At 43.6% G+C, this 19353-nt stretch overlaps 1 protein-coding gene across 3 annotated transcripts in view; it reads left to right on the top strand.

Moving 5' to 3' along the window:
* Positions 1 to 19353, top strand: part of PBX1 (PBX homeobox 1) — a 657632-nt gene that overhangs the window by 615136 nt on the left and 23143 nt on the right. The window contains exon 11 of one of the 3 annotated variants that reach the window (XM_054693526.1): positions 4761 to 10375. The exons of 1 other annotated variant lie outside the window; for it this stretch is intronic. In XM_054693526.1, the coding sequence (XP_054549501.1) occupies positions 4761 to 4853 (93 nt within the window). In that variant the 3' untranslated portion in view covers positions 4854 to 10375. Of the gene's footprint in view, positions 1 to 4760; positions 10377 to 19353 lie in introns of those variants that run through there. One more of the 3 variants, XM_037506602.2, reaches the window with a different exon arrangement.

Below are 19353 nucleotides of genomic sequence, written 5' to 3' on the forward strand. Positions count from 1 at the left end.
ATATAATCTTGCTGGGGGAGGGAGGAGGGAGGTTGTATATATCCACATCAGGAACATGTAGCCCTTCTAGCTTGATGGGAAAATGGTGGCTGTAGGGTGTGACCTCTACAGCATGAGCTGACACACTGTCTGTGTGTGTGTGTGTGTGTGTGTGTGTGCACGCCCTATGTGCACCAAGCTTGTGCATGTGCAGAGGGCGCACCCATATTTCAGTATCATTCCTCCTGGCCAGCCCCCAGTGCAGGGGGTGACTGAGGCCTGGGGCACGTACACCTCCTCACCGTTGCTGAAGCATCTCTGGTAATGGCATCTGGCCCATATGCAGATCGAGCTCAACTCGGTGCTGACATCAGCCTGTTTGTGGCATCTCAGCGCATTTCTGGGTTGCAAATGAGAGTTTCTTAGTGCCAGGCTCGCTTGGGCTGTCACATCAGGTGATGAATTCTCTGCATCAACCATGTGCTGCTAAGGTAAGCTCAAAGGAGGAGCAGTCAGAAGAGGAGGCTGGGGCGGTGGTTCTCAGCCCAGTAGCCAAGCCCTGATCTGGGTTAAAAGCAGGATGGATTGGCTACAGCCTGGAAGAGGCAGGTGGCCCCTGTTCCAGCTCAAGGAGGGCGACAAAGGGGAGAGTTCAGGGTTTCAGATATAACTCTGGGATGTTGGTTCTTGTCAGAAGAAACATTGCTCTCCTCCCACCAGCCGTCACGCCATCCTCTGCTCTGTGGCAGGCTCCCCAGACGGGCTCACTCTGCTTTATCCATTAGATGGGGTTCTGGCCAAATCTGGTGTACATCAAATAATGTGCCAAATTCATTAGAGGATATAGAATAAATAATCATTTTTCTTCCTCAAGCATTTTGTTCCCAAATACCTTGACTTTGTGTTTTTAAAGTTCAGTTTCTTATCCAGGAAACCTGCTGTATTTTGCCCTAGTTTGATATTCTATTATTTTTCCCCCTCCCTGAGATTCCAGGTAGAGCCGGTAACTGGCTTAGGCTACACCTGGTGGAAGTAAATGTTAGAATCCGGTCTGGTTTTCTAGGTCATGGGCCACAGAATTTCCTGCAGCCCTGGGTGCAAGGTGTCACTGGGGGTGTTCTCAGTGATAAAAAGAACACATGTGGGTTTTCACATTTCACCTCTCCACCCGTCACCCTCTCTGCGGTTTCCAAAATCAGCGTTTTGACAAATGAGCATGTGCATGCTAAAGGATAGTTTGCATCTGAGAGTGAAAGGGTAGCTGGGGTGCAGAGGGAAAAAAAAAACGTCCTCCCTGCCCCCCACGACCTCCCGCACAGTTGTTAATGAGGCCATCTTGACTCTCACTGTGTCCAGAGATAAATAAACACACAAAGGCAGAGTTTCCTACTTAATATTCACTGCAGTGGGGGAAGAGGAAAGGAATTGCTCCCCAGGGTTAACGTGGCAGTAAGCGAGGTCAGCTGTTTCCCAAGACGGCGCAGCCTGTGATCGGCTTACATTAAAGCAGCACTGGTACCGCTGAAGCAGCCGAAGTGATTTACGGGAACCCCGTTAAGTTAGGTTTGCTGGCAGTTTTTGATCTCAGTGTGGAGGTTTTAGCAGCTATGGCAGCAGACCGAATACTATGGTATAAAGCACCTGGAGAGAAAAGAATTCTTCCCCACTTCCCAGTGTTTGACACACCTCTGAAGTCCTTGTTCTCATCTAACTTGAAATCATTGCTGACAGTGGCGTGGACATGGCAACAAGTAGAGAGTCATCACTGGGGTATCCGAGGCTTGGCGCCCACCTTCCTACTTTGCCTGGAACTCAGGGCTTGCTGGGATGTGGGACTTCACAGGGCGCCTCTGGTCCCCCTGGGGTGATGGGTGATCCAATCTGGTGTGTGCATCTGTGCGTGTTTCTGGACGGACAGGGACTTGGGGAGAAAAGGACAACTACAAGAGGTTTGCTTTAGAGATACTTATTTTTAGTAGAATGTTTTACGTATTATTTTTCAGCAGGCCAATTAATAATTATAATGCCAGTTTTGATATGAGCTTGAACTAATTCCTGGCTCTACCATCTGTGAATTTTCCATGCCCTCTGGCATCTTGCACACTGGTTTGGGAAAACAGAACTTCCTAAGGGGAGAAATCAGATGTCTACTGTTTGAGTTATTTCAGTTATTTTAGAGATGACTCAAAACTTTAAAGATGACTTCTGGAACCTTCCAGTCAATGTAGCATGCCTTGCCAGCTCCCTCATAAGGAAACACAACAAAACTCATTTTCTTTACTAATGGCTTCATTTGGGGGCCGCTTATTGTTTGGATGGAGTTATAGCAGCGTGGCAAAGTAATAGCAATAGTGTGATTCGTGAGCAGCATGATGAATCTCCTCCATGCCATGTGCTCACTAGGGATCGTGGACCGGATGTGTTGTCACAGAGCTTCCGCATCTGCTAGACCCCCACATTTAATCTAGAACATGCCCTTTTTTCTCTTTTACCAACACTTTACTCTCTGCTTTGTGACACTATACTTAAAGAACTTCTGTCTAGTTTTCTTTAAATTCCAGAATACTCTGCACACATGCACACACGTGTGCGCGCGCACACACACACTCACACCCCTATATACTTATCTATCTGTCTATCTAGTAAGCATGCACATATAAAAAATACTATTAGGACAGACTGATACCAAAATGCTAGCAATTACTTCTGAGTTATAGAATTATGGGTGTTTTAGGCTTTGTTTTTTTATGCTTTTCCTATTTTTCAACTATTACATATATGATAGCAAATATTCATAAGCATAGATTACTTTTATAATAAAGATAAATGAAATAGTAAAGGATTTTCTATGTGGGGAAAATAAATTTAACCGCCATTCTCAATCAGTCTAAAATGGTACCAGAATAGATGTGTTTTGGGTTGCAAAGGGAGGCTAAGGTAGTATCATCCTGGCAACCAGCCTGCATTAGGAAACTGAATTAGTTCTGTTCTTGATTTTGATCATACTGCAGAGTCTTGGTCCCCCAAAGAGGAAATCCTCCTTTTATAAAAGAAAAAATTCTCTTTTCCCCCTCATTGTTCTAAGGGGTGATGTCCTCCAACAGGGAGTAGTGGGAAAGCTACTGAAGTTAGGTGATGGTGACCTTGAGAGCAGTTATTCATTGCTCTGAATTGAGGAGAAGTATTCTTGGCATTTCCAAGGATGAACTTGTTTCCTCTTGGTATCCAGATCTAGTCTTTGGGGTCTTTGAGAGCTGGGGCAACAACCCATCATCATGCTGAAGTAACTGGTGGGAGGGGCTTTGAATGGAAGGCCTGGATTTCCTGGGAAAATTGGATCATCATTTGGATGAGCCAAAGAAAAAGAAGCCAGGTGGATGAAAAAGACAGGGAAAAAGAATTTGACTCAAAGGTCAGGAAGCTGTGTTCTGTTTCAGTCATAACCCAGACCCTGCTTTTCCTTGGCACCTCTGCCTTTTCCCAAATGGCTTGTGAGCAAGATTTTTGGTAGCACCTGCTCAAGGCCAAGTGCAATCCTCGTCCTGTGCATTATGGGGAGAAGCTATGGTCCCTTCAAATGGCAGTCTTACTAACTGCCTCATCTACTCCCAATATTTCAGGTAATAAAATGAGAAGAATATACACAGGGAGATAATTGACAGGAATGTTTAAGACCTGGTCTGTTCCACTTAAACATTCCCAGACTTGAAGCCCATTAACTCCAAAGGGAAACAGTGATGGGGGTGGGGAGTGGAGTAGAGATTATAGCATACTTACATTTTAGTACTTTAAAAGACATGAACAGTCATGACTTTTGCATCATGGATTTTCCACTAGAGCAAATCCTCTTCAGCTAGTTTAATGATGAGATCTTTTTCAGAAAAGGTGCTCATTAAAACAAATCCTTTTGGAAAAGTCCATTTTTGGATGCTTCTGGATTTAGTCTTAGAAAAATGACCTACAAATGAAAGTCAGACTTGTAGCTCCTTCTCTCACCACTTCTCTCCATACTATATTCATGCAGACCTGTCCTTAATGGTCTTGGCACTGGGCTTTGCCTGTTTTATTCACCCGAATCACCTTCTGCTTCAAAGAGCACCTCCTCTGTGAAGGTTTTGTGGATGCACCAACAAGATGGCATACCACCTTCCTTTGAACCTTCGTAACAACTGGGATTTACCATTTATTAGGTTCTTCTTTAAATTATAGTTCATTCATGTGCTCATCTTGTCCCCTCTGTGAGGTCATGAGCCATAGCTCACTCATCATTGAGAGCATCCAGTACAGAACCTTGCACAGACCGGTACCTGGGATTCTATAACAGGGAGCATCCAGAGCTGGAGAGGACCTTCAGAGTGCCTGGGCAACCTCTTTATTTTCTTCAAGAGGAACCCAAGGCCAAAGGGTAGATGTGCTTCACCCAAGTCAGTGACTCGTCCTTCTCAGAGTGAGAACTAGAAGTCAGGTGTCTTGACCTGCCAGGTAGTTGTCACTTTCCTAGAGCAAATGCACCAATCATTTTGACAACTCAGACTGAAGGAAAGATTCTTTGAGCAGTGGGAGGTGTCAACATTGTGTCCAGAGTCTCACTGGGATGACCCAGAACCCGTTTGAGGGCGGGGGGAATATTATCCACCACAATAACAGCTGTCCAGTTGTGGAGTGTTCCCAGGTGCCAGGCACTGTGCCCGGCCTTGTCCACACGTTGACCTGTTGTCATTGTCTGCTCATCACAGACACCGATCTCAGAGGACTGACTTCTCTCCCTTTTTCCCTTCTAGGCTAATGGAGGTTGGCAGGATGCTACTACCCCTTCATCAGTGACCTCCCCTACAGAAGGCCCTGGCAGTGTTCACTCTGATACCTCCAACTGATCTCCCAGCAATCGCATCCCGGCTGACCCTGTGCCCCAGTCGGGTCGGGCCAGGAGGGAGGGTTTCTCTCCCAACGCTGAAGCGGTCAGACTGGAGGTCGAAGCAATCAGCAAACACAATAAGAGTCTCCTTCTCTTCTCTTCTTTGGGATGCTATTTCAGCCAATCTGGACACTTCTTTATACTCTCTTCCCTTTTTTTTTCTGGGTAGAAGCCACCCTTTCCTGCCTCCAACTGTCAGCCTGGTGTCCGTCATCCTCCCTGCCCCTGCCCTCCTGCCTAGACTCCCAGGGTCCCCGCCCTTGATTACATCCCTAGAGGATATTTTCAACAATTAGAGGAACTTAAGAGGAAAAAAAATACAAAGAAAATAATAAAAAAGTGTTTGTATGTTTTCATGCTGGTGGTTTGAGGAGCCAAATTTACCTCACTCGGATCCCTCACTCCCTATGTTAACAGGCAATCCTCTGTTTCTCTTATTACTCTCACTACCTCTTAGCAGGAATACGCCACATCGCCCTACTCATTCCAGCCCTCCCTGCCTCCTTTCGCCATTGCCCCCCTGGGGATAATTCTGATTCGAGCACTTTCCTCCTCTTCCTTCCCAGCCCCAGGAATTCCTGGGCACTGCCATGACTGGGCTTCTAAAGGTGCCATGTTTCCAGTTTCAGCTCTACTTGGTTATTCCCAGGCAGAAAGTCAGGCAAGAGGAATGGGCACAGGGAACAAGAAGAGTAGACATCTTAGAGGCTTTGTCAATCATCCTAATAATGCTTCTTGGTTTCAAAGGCACAGTTTTAGAGACCATGAAACTTTCAGTAAGCAATGTTTAAAGCCTACTGCAAACCAGGACTGAGTCAGGTCTGGGAAAGAGTGCATCACTGAGAAGTAGAAGGTTCTTATCCTGAAACCCTTCAATGGTCTACACACACACACACACACAAACACACATATGTAGGCACATGCACAGCATATACTGTCACTCTCCCAAGATTAGTCACACCCCACATACAAACACCTGCATGAGAAATCGCAGCATTATGCTTCATGAGCTCAAGAGAGGAAATTGGCAACTGTAAGTGAAGGTCACTGACACAGAGAAGCAATACGTGCCTGGGGCCTCCAGGATCTGCAGCCCCCCAGCGTGCCTACCCCAGAAAGACTTGATCATGAGGAAGGCCAGGTTTGCAATGTGCACTCCTCCTGTTCCTCCCACCTCTGGAGCTCTCAGGGAGCCGCCTCCATACTTAAAATGTCTGTCATGGCTTTGGTTATGTTTGGTTTTTTGTTTTGTTTTAGAGACATTGCATTAATTATCCAAAATGTTAGATGGCACCACATTCTTGATTCCTGACCTCTTGTTCTGGAGAAGTTAGGTAAGAACATGGCTTGGGCAAACTTTTTTTGCTAGCTTAATTTAATGGCATGTTGGTCATGCAGAAGGGGGAGATGATGTTCTCAGTGAAATGGTCACCGTGATTTTCATTCCCTGGAAATGTTGAAAAGAGTATGTACCAGAAGTTTTTCTCTGATGTCACCTGAGCTTATATTCATAGCCAACTAGGCCAGTGACAGAAATGGCAGCTCTGTCTCTTGATAAAATGGGAGGTGGTCTACTCTTGGTGCCTCATTTTCTTCATTTGTAAAATGGGAATAATTACGCCTAGCTCCCCAAGAGGCTTGTGAGAGACTAAGAAATTGATTTTATTCATATACAATTCATACAAATGAAGAGAGTAGGAGTGAAGTCCCTGAGATGAACTGGTTTATGCCCTAGAGGGACAATAACTTGGTTTTCTTGCTCTAACTCCTGGTAATCCTTCATACCCTGATGTTATCACCATGATGACGAGGTTACTGTATTTGTGTTTGGTTTGTTTGATTTCTCAGAATAGAGCAAAGCTTCCAAACTAGAAGAATAGCATCAGGTTCTCTTAGTTTGTATTTGATTCCAAAATGTGGCCATGTAAGTACTCTCCCCTGTTATATTGACTGCTTGAGAGACCTTTGGGAGGGGTGAGGATAACCAACTAACAAAGTCACAGAAGTTCTGCAGGGCACTGCAGCATGGATAGAAAAACCTGCTGTAGTGTGTGTTGGAAGTAGAAATGTTTAAGACTGGAGGACATGCAAATTTGAAGGAAATGCAAAAAGCAAATATATGGCTAACTGGGATTATGCTTTGATAACTAAGGGCAGTAGAAATAGTGTGTCTACCAGTCTGTGCCATAATCACAGCCAGACTCCATAAGAAGTCATTCTGGAAGTAGCCATCTTGTGGGAACCCCCTAGTTACTGGATTCAAAGGAGAATTTTCTCTTAATGGCAGGGATATGTTGAAACTACCCACAGAGGACCCTGGTGGGCCTCACTTTGGGCAAAATACAAAAACGATACTGAAAGGGTTCTCTTGAGATCAGGAAGAATGATTCCAGATTTGGGTTGAATGAATGGCATTTCAAGTTAATGAATGAAAAAGATCAGAGCAGTACTACTTTTGCACAGGTAGTTTCTTCCCTGCTATAGTTTGCACTGATTATCACTTCTGTCAGCATTTTCCCCACCCAGCACTGCACTCAGTCCTCTTCACATGCAACGCCTTTCCCACAATCTTCCCACCACACCCATGACCATATCCAACATGGAGCCATGAACTCTTTCTGCATTAAACAAAGCATAACCACATTGGCAGCAGAGGATGGGGATGGAAAGCATGTGCCTCTGGAAATGTAGCGCCCCAGGAATTCATCCTAGATTAGTCCTACCCATAGCAAAATGTGCCCCAGAACTCTCACTTTCTGATGAAGTAGGAGTGCTCCATTTCTCTGGCAGCAAATTTCCCCTGAAATAACACTAGGCCTTGAATTTGCCACCTCGTCATTCTTTGTCATCTCCTCCTTTCATCCCTAACACCTACTCCTGGCGTGGAATTGACTCCTGGGCAGTACTTTTGCCAGATGGCACCTTCTTTCCATTTATGTTTTTATTGCTTTGTGGTGGTGGTTCTTTATTTGCCGGTTGCCTTTTCTCACACATATCTTTGCCCTCTTTCCTTCTGAGTTTTATTTTTCTGCCCAGAAAAACCTGACTTCGATACCAAAAAAGATGAAACTACAGAAACTCAAATTTAAAAAAAACTTAAAAAAAAACAAAAAAATACTCAATGATTCTTTCAGCTTTATTAACATTTTCCATTGTTTCTTGCGACTTGTGTCTCGTTCTTTGTAGTATTGATGATGAACATTTGATAATGAATGTTCTTGTATATTCAGATAAAGAAAAAAAACCAAAAAGCGGTCTGAATTTAATAGTGTTTATAATAAAAATTTTAAAAATGACCCTCATAGCACGCAAAACAGGGTGGGGAATTCCCCTCCTCTTTCTGTGACAATGCGCATTCGTTCCTGCATTAGTTTTTAACACCAAACTACCTACATTCATCATTTCCCCCATTTTTCTTTTATTTTCTTGCATTTGTGAATTAGTTCAAGAATGCTAGAAAAGTGTCGAGTTGTGCACATCCATTTCCTGTTTCACAATGTTTAAAAGTGACAGTAATTCATTTTGTAAACTAAAAAAAAAAAGGTTGGAATAGTGAGCATAATAGGTACAACCTAACACGTTATTATGTTTATTAACTTTGAGACCCAGAAATAAATTCTTTTTTCTTTTCTTTATTCCTGCTCTTTAAAATATTAAAAAAAAAATTATGTTTTGTGTTATTTTTGGTTTGTTTATCGGGGGGTGGGGCTTTTTATTTTTGGTCAGGATTATGATCTTGCTGTTTTTATTCCTTAAATATGTATATGAGGTGGTGTGAAAAGGTAACTATTGTAGAGTAGGTGGTTTCTTTACACTTCTGCTTTGCTTCACAATTCAGTTGACTTCAAAAACAGGTAAAGCCCATGTTGATGTCACGTGGCTCACCTGAATTTCCAGCGTGGCTGTGGCATTCCCGCAGCTCCTGAGAAAAACAAATTCAGGGACTTGGATTCTGCTTTGACCCTTTGAAAACTCGTGGAATTGGTCCAGGGAAACTTGTATTGTAGGGGCAGGTTTTTTGCCTTTGTGGACTGGATGTCACAATGAAGTGCTTTCTTTTCTTTCTTCCTGGTTAATAATAACATTTCATGAGGCCTCTCCCAGCTAGAGAGGGTTTTTCCTCCTGAAGATTCCCACAGGAGATCCTGGTGTGGTGGCCCCTGCGTTGACTGTGTCAGCTGGATCCAGGAAGCCAAACCTGGGGCCAGACCACCCATGATCCTTTGAGTCGTGATTTTGGATGAAGACTTGTTAAGAAATTGAACCAGACTCCATGCTGTCATTTTAATGTGAAGAGGTTAAGTTTGATGCATGGACAGTACACCTGCTAACTAACCTCTGATTTAGGCAGCTGCTTGAAGCAAATTGTAAAGCTGGCTTGATTCGGAATGTTTTTATTAATTATGTGAGAAAAGAAAGCACTGTTCCTGGGAAGAGACTTATTGTAAATATCTTTTCATTCAACAATGATTAAGTTTTCAGAAAACAGACCCTACACAAGAAAAGTGAAGACAAACTGCAGAATTGTGGAGCAACACTTTTAGAAGTGTTTCTGCCTGAACACTTGTGCTCTTATTGCCAAGTCATAACAAAACAATGACGGGCTTTTCACATCACCTTTATGGGTTCAATCTCTAGCTCAAAGCTTTCTGGAATCTTTTTATTTTTTGTAAACTTTTTTTTTCTTATGTGAAAATAAATAAAACATTCAATGTTCTTCCCCCCTCCCCTCCTATTACTTCTTTTCTTTGGAGTTTTCAATTATTTTGAAGTGCTTTCCTTTGGTTGTTGGTTTTATTCTCCTGCTCCCCCTCCCCTATTCTTATTATTCAGAGTATAAACCTGCAAAGTTCTGCTCTGTTTTGGTTTTGAAAGTTTAAGCTTTTCTGCTTCTGTGAGAGCACAGGCTTCTGTCCCTTTTGATTCCAACTGAACTTTTGTGTTCTCTAATGATACTAACACGGTGTAGGTTTTACAGTTTCCTAATTTGTACTGGTAATGCATATTCCAAATAAATAGTTTCTTTTGTTGCAAAAAAATATATATACTTGTATTTTGTGTAAATTTCTTCTCTTACATGCTGGCAACTTCTCTTTCCCCAAACTAGGGCTGTGCTAATGTGAATTGTGGTTGGAACTGGCCCTGGTCCTTTTAAAGTCTCCATACATAACAGTGGGGTAAATGACCTCATGAGAAGATGGATGGGTAGGGGGCCTGGAGGAAGGAAATGAGGAAAGATCTTTTATAGACAAATATTAGGGTGCTGCTAGAAAACAGAACACCCCATCTTGTCCCCTTATGTGTGATTGATCACCACCTACCATGTCCCAGGTAAATGCATACCAGAGAGAGATCCTCCATGCTAAATTCTGTATATCTAAGTCATGGCTGTTTTGTTCAGTGGTTCTGCCCTGATCTGGTCATCAAGAAAACTGTGGTACCCAAGAGATATTTTAGGAGAAGGAATCTAGGCTACAAATGGTAGTTGTGGGCTTTCAGAAATATTCTGAAATATTTGCAGATGGAGGTTTACTCCCCTAGAACTGCTCACCTGCCATGTTATAGCTACCGTACCATGTAAGCATCTCTTCCAGTAGTTGGTCTGCACTCACATTGAGTACCTGACCTTTGGGGTCATGGTCTCTTACAGAATTTGGTGTCTCAAAATGTTCTGGTGGAAACACCATTGCAGCCCTTCATGCCTATGCCTGAGTCCCAGCTTTTACCACCACCTTCCCATTTGTGGGATGGGGTGGAGCTTCTTATCTAGCATCTGATATATCATTCCTCTAGCACATGCATTGTTTTCTCATTTTCATGCCTTAACTACCAGGAGGCTCTCTCCAGAACCCCAATGAGTCAGGTATGTATTGAATACTGGCCATTTACCTTCTCAATCACCTTCTCAATCTATTAATTTTCTAATTAATAGAATATAGATTAAAGGAATGAAGAGTCAAGCAATGGTTTTCATTAATGGACAAACTAAGACCCAATATCCTCAAAATCATAAGACCATCTGTGAGTGTTGATTTGGAGAACATCATCAGGGACCAGAAGGGAAATTTGAGTTTCCTTTTCATATTTAAACATTGGAACACACTAATGGGAGGGATGGATGTACAAGCCAGACTCCAGTCACTTAGAGTGATAGTAAACTGCTATAACATATAATTCTTTAGATGCAGTGAAAGTCTGTTTTTCACCCATGTAATAACTAAGGCAAATGTTTCTGGTTAGGGTATCTCTTCCCTATGTAGTTATTCAAGTTTCCTTCTGCATTGTGGCTCCCCCACCCTCCCAAGAATTCATCATTCTCCATCTCTAGCCAGCAAGACAGAAAGAGCATGAAGGAAAGCTAACCACTTCTTGAAGACCTTGACTAAGATCTTCCTTCTGCTCATATTCCTAAGTATAAGGGTTGAGGATGGAAAAGCCATCCCCAATTAGGGAGCCACTGCCTTGCATGTGATAACTTTTTGGATAGTTGGCCATCTCTGTCATAGCTAGTGACCAAAAGCATAAATGAAAACAAAAAACATGCCCAGATGGTTGTGTCACTGCACTGGACACATTACCAGTTAGGCCATTTCCTGTCAACAGCCCAGACATAGCTGTTATTCTTCAGTGGGGAAGTTGGAGACAGGGATATAAAAATGGGAAACAGTACTGCCCCCTCAGGAGAGATAGAATGGAAGTCTCTGGAATAAGGAAGTGGAAGGGAAAGCTCCTCACTTCTCCAGCTGTCTCAGAATGTCTCAGCATCCAGCCTATGGTCATCAGGAGAGGAGAGCTGCTGTTCTTTAAGGCAGCCTGGGCCATCTTCAAGAAGTTGCCCCACCACTTTTATTGCTCCTAGAAAGACCAAGTCTGATGACCAGCAGCACTTGGGAGAGTTGAGGTCTAAAAACTTACAGTCATAAAATCTGATATATACTCAGCCTGTGACCCACACGAATAGGTTCCTACATGTACATCCTTATAGACTTCCACTATTTTTCCCACACAGAAAAACACCGACATTTTGACCACCATTTGTTATCCAGATGATAACCTCCTCCCTCTGGAGACATCAGGTATGGCCAAGAACTCCTTCTTCTGAAATCATTTAAAGCCTGGGAAAATGTTTTCACCCAGATCTCTAAATCAGAAGCTAGAGCAAGAAATGAGGCTCTGGGGCCTCTGTGGTGGCGCAGCGGTTGAGCGCTGGGTTTTATCCCCGGCCACCGGGTGAGGGTCCCACATGGCGCGCAGACCTCTCCTGCCACCCGCTGCTCCCCTCAGCAGTGTACTTCGTCAGTCTGCCTGTTCTGCTCCCCGTTCTGGCTCTAGTGAATTCTCTCACTCTCCCGCGCTTCTGACTGTACCCAGTGCTTGTATAAATAAAAAAAATCTTAAAAAAAAGAAATGAGGCTCCACTTTGGGGCCTTTGCTGTCATTCTTGCATGAAAGTCATTACACTCTACAAATAGAGAGAGCAGGGGACGTAGTGACCACAGAGCCCAGTGAGACATGATCTATCACTTCTAGCTCTGGGTAGATTTCTGAGGCAGTGGGGGAGTGGCCACGACTAGAGCCTCATGTCTATTGCATGCTTCAGAGAATCACTGACCTTGAATGTTCTCCTGGGACTCATGCAATAGAGTTAAGCTCATGTTTCTGAACGCCTCTCGATACATTGCAAGGATCCATTCATTGATGTCTAGGCTACGTCGTACCCTATGCCAGAATTCACTGTCTCCCACAGTATCCAGCCATACTGTCGTGTGTAGTACGCAAAGTTGTCCACAGCACAGCTTGATAATATAAGAGGCCCTGTCTCCTTCAGTATATGTGAATGTAAATCTCCCACTAACAAGTATCCAGAGAGAATTAAAGTTCAAAATAAAATCTTCCTCTCTCTTAAAAATGAAAATTCAAAGAAATGCTAGCCTCCAGTTCTACCTTCCCTGGTTTCTGTGTTCACTCACAGCCACATGTTCTCCTCTGGCATTACCAGCCAAGTGGAAGTCGACACTTCCTTCTACAATCTCAGCCAAGGTCTCTCCTATTGGAATGGGGGTGGCTGCTCAGTCCCTCCAGAGTTGAGTAAATCCAAACACGAGTCTCTAGTACCCCCCCATTTTCCCCAAAAAGTCACTTTAGGGGGCATAGGAACCACGTCCAAGCATGTCTTATCCACAGCATTTAGGAAACACAGGCAAAGCCCAAGCCTCTACAGCAAATTTAAGTTCCCAAAACCCAGGTCATGATGCCATGTGACTATTGCTAATGGATAACCATAGCAGAGATGGTTAGGGAAGAAATGGGAAAAACAGAAAATACATGAAAAGGTAAAAAGAGAATGTATTTCAGACTTTATAAGGCCAATTAATAGTATCAATTAATAAGTATCAATAAGTATAAGTATTTCAGACTTTATAAGGCCAATTAATAATAAGTATAAGGCCAATTAATAAGTATCAACTGTAGTGTGGAGAAAAAGCCACCCACACGAGGTTAATTTTGCACTTTGCTTCCTCTATCCTGGGGGAAACAAATGCAATCTACACATTCTGCCTCCTCGCTCCAAGAATGACCTTTGCAAATTCATGTCTTTGTGAAAAATTAAAAAATGTAAAATAGGTCCTTCCCATGAACAGGCTTACTTGTGGCTCCTGTGTCCCCTTATTATTCATATACATATTTAAGATGTGTATTTTCCATTTCCCTTTAAGACCTGCATTCCTGATCTAAGATATGGTTATCCCCGTAGCACTGTGGCTTCTGCTATTTCCTTCCTTCTTTCCTTCCTTCCTTGAAATCTCTTCACTTCATCACTCCTTTGAACTTCTCCTTTGTCTCAACCAGAGTTAACATCCAATTGCTGAGTCCAGTCTGAGGTTGATGTTGAGGAACACTGGCCTTCCCAGGAAGCCTTTACCTTCCCTGTGCTGGAGTCCTAGGCCTTAAAAACATTGCTTTCTGTCATCTCTTTGAGGTCTGACCTAATGTTTCTCCATGATTGTTCCCCATTTCCTTTTATGCAGACTTGCTAAGTTGAAAACTGTCTTCCCTAGCTCCATCCCTTCTTTGTCGGGTAGAAAGCTCACTCTGTTTGCTGTTGGACCCAGGCATTTGTTTTCCTGACATTCTTTTCCAAATCCTATTCTGAGATATTTTTCACAAATACTGCCTCTTGTACAAAGACTTCATTGATCAGATAAATCCCTCTCAGCCTGAATTCCATGAGTTGAGTCATGCTTCACAAGAGGAATCCTCCAGCACCCAAGCTCAGTCATTGTCCTGAGCATCCCTGTGATGTGTCCCCAGTTTCTGAGCCCTCCCTTGGAGCTATCCCTGGGCCGCACCCTCAGAACTCATGATGTGTCTTGGCCCTACGTAGTGACTACTACACTGGAATTCAGTGAAGTATTTTACCACCAGATCATCTTGATTTTTCCCTTTAAGTGTGGTCATGTTTTCTTGTATCTCTTAATGAGAACTTGTGAGTCATCCATGAGAATGTTTCCAATTACTTTCATTAGTAACTCCCCGTCTCTGCTTTCAGAGGGTCTTTCTGGAGCCTTTGTTGTGAGAATAACACATAGTTGCTCATTTAGTCTCAAAAGCCAGACTAGATCAACCTGTCAGTTTCCCATTGACACTAAATAAGAGGTTTTCTCTCATACCAATGAATTCTGACACCAACTAGGTAGTGTCCTGAAATTGGATTCACTTCTGACATGAACTACCCAAAGTTAAAATAAAATCAGATCACCTGTACTTCTCTTTGTTTGTTTACTTTACATTTTAAAAGGACAGGTTTATTAGGATAAGGAGAAAGAAAAAGAGGCTCCTCCAGAGTCACAAGTGGTCAGGAGCACTCAGGTCACCTGGACGTCTGATGAAGTGATGATAAATAGGGAGTTCCCATGATCCCCCACTCAGGTTCGATGAGTTGCCATAAGGACTCACAGAGATCACGAAGTGAAGGATGCAGATGAACATTCAGATAGGAAGGTACGTGGGGCTGGTCTGAAAGTGTCTGAGTGTAGGATCGATCCTCTGTCCCCATAAATCTAGGCTGTGCCACCCTCCCAGCACATGGATGCAAATAGAAGCACCCCAAACCCTGTGATTTAGGGCTTATGATGGAGGTTTTCTTACATAGCCATGGTTGATTAAATCATTTACCACTGGTGATTAACTCCATCTCCAACCCTTCTCTCCCAGGAGCTGGGAAGTAGGGCTGAAAATTTCAAGTCTCTACTGAAGTCTTGGTTTTCCTGGTGACCTGCCCCCATTCTGAAGATATCTAGGGAACCCCAAATGAAAGATGCTCTTATCCCCCTCATTACTCAAGAAATTCCAAAGAGTTTAGACGTTCTGGCTCAGGAACCAAGGACAAACACCAAATGTATATTTCCAGTTATGCCACAACTACTTACTGGTTCTGTTACCTCCGATAAGTTACTCAGTCTCCCTGTGCTCAGTTTCCTCATCCATACAATGAAGATAAGATAATACTTGCACCTCTATCTCATGACATGGTTGGGAGGATTAAATGAGTTCATTTTGCAACAATGCTGGACACACAGTGCTAACAACGTGCGCATGATGAGTCTGATTTCCTCTGCTATAACTGTCTGGATGCATCTCTGTAGTGAACTAGTAACAATTACAGTGTTTCCTTTTTTCCCAGTTTCATTCTTTTTTTTTTTAGAGATTTATTTATTTTTATACAAGAACCGGGGTATAGGCCAGAGGTGCGGGATGGTGAGAGGATTCACCGGAGACAGAGCGGGGAACAGAACAGGCAGACTGATTGAAATACACTGCTGAGGGGAGCAGCGGGGGAGACAGGAGAGGTCTGCTTCACCATGTGGGATTCTCGCTGGCCTGCCGGGATCGAACCCGCACTGCAGAGTCTGCAGACAGCTTCACAGTGCGGCGCTCAACCGCCTGCGCCACCAGGGAGGCCCCCCAATTTCATTCTTAAGAACTGTTAACAAAAAAACTATGAACCAGAGACACTATGGGGGGTGAGGGGTGGGGAGGGGAGGGATTGGGGTCAAAATAAGGGGGTTGCAATTGTATGGGGAATATAAAACTAAAATTTATTAAAAAAAAAAAAACTGTTAACCACAGGCATATTTTCTTTTTCCTCTCTGTGTTTAATAATATCATTCCAGCCTGGCCGCTAGGCTCTTACCCTTCCTGATGAAATTCCTGTCCTCTCCTTGGCTCAATGTATTTTCCTTCACTTCTCATTCACTTTTCCACTGTCCCTATCCCAAGAAAAGTTAGAATTCTTTAAACAAATCACAAACTTGATGCTTGAAAGTAGGCAAAGCTGTGACATCTCTGCAGTTTGTGTTCACACAGGTGTTCTTTGAATCTTCTTTCTTCCTAGTGCTTCTTCCTCAGGTGCCTCTTCACCATGGTGCTGGAGAGTTCACCTGGGGGAGAAAGGTTGTGAAGTCTTACCTGAATGGTCTCACGTGAAACATCTCTTCTCAGGTGACTGCTCTCTGGGTGCTAGCTTTTGGGTTTATTTGCAAGTCTTTCAGGCCAATCTAACTTAAGCTGAAAGTAAGGATTTCCAGCCTCTGTTAATTAAGATGAGTAGTCGTAGCTAAATGGGAATGTAGAATTATTTTTATTTATTTTATGAAGAGATCATAGTTACTCCCAAATGAATAGACCTCCCATCTTTTACCTCAAATTTAAGGTAAAAGTCTTTCTGTGCAGGCTTGGCCTGAATCACCCTCCAGGCATTTTGAAGAGGCTAGACCCATGGGTACAGACCCATGGGGAGCCCAGATGTCTGCCGTGCCCACAGTGCCTGGAAGCTTAGACAGAGCCCTCTGCACCTGATTCCTGAGAACAAGAGATGATGACCTCATCAATCACTCAACCCACTTGTCCTCTGAACACACATTTATCGCTGTCAAGTCATTGCATCTTGACTTTCTGTGGAGTAAACCCAATTCGTTTTTCCCTGGGTCTGCATTCCTACCTCTGCATACATTACTGGTTTATTCAGCACAATCCCCTCCCTGGGCTGCTCTGCTGATACCACCTTTGGGCCAAGAGCAAAATCTCTGCTGAGGATTCTGTGAGTTCCCTGGACTCCACTCCCAAGGGGTTACTGCTTGAGGCCTCAGTGACAGTCTGCAGACAATTATCTGTGCAGCCATCATGTTCTGACCACTTCCTATGTGCCAGGCATTGCTTTGCACCCCAGAAGGATCTTAGCCTCTGGCAGGAAGACTTTGAACAAAAAATCCAAATCTCTAGAACCTTGACAATGAATACAGTTATATCTGTCAATTTATAAGCCTGAGCAAAAATTTTAAATTATGATGTCCATTAGCAAAGCCTTTAGCCAGCGGGAAGTTGAATTAGGCTGGGCTTAGGGAAACAGCTATGGAGTAAAAGGAGAAAGTCCTTGCTATTGGATCACGTGGAGCAACTAATCCCATCAAGGGATCCAACAGTGGATGCCAAAGAAGCTGCTGAGAAAATGTGTGACCTGATTATTTCAAATCATGTGGCTTCAAGGAAAGGTGGCAAGATGCTAGGCAGTACTCTCTAACACCCAGAAGCAATGATGATGTTGATTTAATGTCTTCCCAAGCCTGGAATGTGGTTACCCCCACCTTCCTCTGGTGATAAAGGAATTCAATTCCATCTAATTCAACCAATACTTATTGGCAGCTGGGTTTGGGGAAATGCCCCGGTGGACAAGATCACCAAGATCAGTTAGCAATTGCTTTCTTTCAAAAAACATGAATGCAAATTTAGGTTGCTCTGCAGAGGTAAAGAAACAAAGTTAGAAAGATAGAAAAGAAATATTCTGAATTCTGCAGCCCCTTGCTTAATCTAACCTCCCTTTCCTATAGTCTCAAATACAAAGTGAGCCAGTGGTCTCACAACAGCCCCAGGCATTCTAAGATTATCTCTTTTTTTCATGCATTTTTGCAAACTTTGCTCAGGATGTCAGAGTGTCAGTCCCCTGCCACACTCACCGAGCCACACACATACTTCTCCAGTGTCCTTGGCCTTGAACTGTTATTCAAAAACTTGTCTCCACATAAATTGTGAGAACTCAGGAAGATAGACCTCTCTAAAAACAGAAAGAAGGCCTGGATATGTGCTCAAACAATAAAGGAAAGAAGGAAGGAAGAGCAGAAGGGAGGGAGGGAGAGAGAAGGTTGGGTAAGGGGACAGAAGGGGAAAGAAGGAAGAAAGGAAGGGAGGGAGAGAGGGAAGGGGATAAATAAGTGAAATATTATGTGTTACATTGTGAAACATGTTGGTGGGAGAAGGTAAGAAAGGAGAATGGAAGGGCTAGAGTGAATCAAGATAAGGTGGTTTAGACGACAGACTAAACAGATGATTTTTGAGCAAACTGCTGAAGGAGGTGAGGCAATTTGACAAGATGTTCCAGGCGAGGCTATAACCTGTGCAAAGGCCCTGGGGCAGAAGCACATCTGGTCAATTTGAGGAATTGTAAGAAGCAGCCCAGTGTGACTGAATCAGATAAAGCCTATTAGGATATGGGTCAGAAAATTAATGGGGGTCGGCAGGGTGGGGTGAGGAGAGAGAATAGAGAGCAGAACATACAAAGCTCTTGTAAGGGCTGGAGAGGATTTTGATTATCCGTTTGAAAAGTCCGTGTATATCTTGGAGGACTTGGGGCTAAGGAATAATATGTTTTAACAGTAGGAAGCTGTCAACAGTGTTGTTAATGGGTCACAGGAAAGCAAGTTGGAAATAGAAAGGCACGTTAGTACGTGATTGCAGTATTTGGGGCAAGAGATGATGGCAGCTTGAAATTGCCCAGAGAAATTGCCAGTGTAAGTCAAGTCCATAAGCTTTCACTGGGACCTGCCTTTGTGCCCACAATTTCTTCTGCCTACAATGATATCCTCTCTGCAAGAACACCCACCTATGTTTCAAGGCTCAGAGCAATATCACCTGTTCCCTAGAGACTCCATGGAGGGTCATCAGCCCCACAGCATAGTCATAACGATGTGGCAGTTTCTTCTTCTGCCTCCCTTCCAAACAGAATACGATGATTCCCACTCTGTCCACATGCATTTATACTCACTGGAATAAAAAGGTGATGAAGACATTATCCTAACTACAATTTATACCACAGAAGACTGAGCAGCGACTCCCACACTTAAAATGGAGTTTGGCTCAGCATTGTCAAATGAATAAGTGAACAAAGAAATTGACCAGAAGTCTATATCCACTGATGGGGGGTGGGGGGGCGCGAGGAGTTGTGTTGTCCTGATTTGCAATGCTGTTAGGATTCAGTATAGAGCTTCCTCTGCTGCTCCCACGGCTCCTCCCTGGCTGTTCCCCAGTGGTGGTCCAGCCAGAACTGTCACCCCCAAATGCTACATTGCTGAGAGCAAAGGATCTTGGCAAAGTGGGAGAAGAAGGCCCCATTGAAAATCCCAAAA

Source organism: Talpa occidentalis, unplaced genomic scaffold (assembly GCF_014898055.3).
Source record: "Talpa occidentalis isolate TD23 unplaced genomic scaffold, MPIMG_talOcc4v2.1 talOcc4.12, whole genome shotgun sequence".
NCBI classification, from domain to species: Eukaryota; Metazoa; Chordata; class Mammalia; order Eulipotyphla; family Talpidae; genus Talpa; species Talpa occidentalis.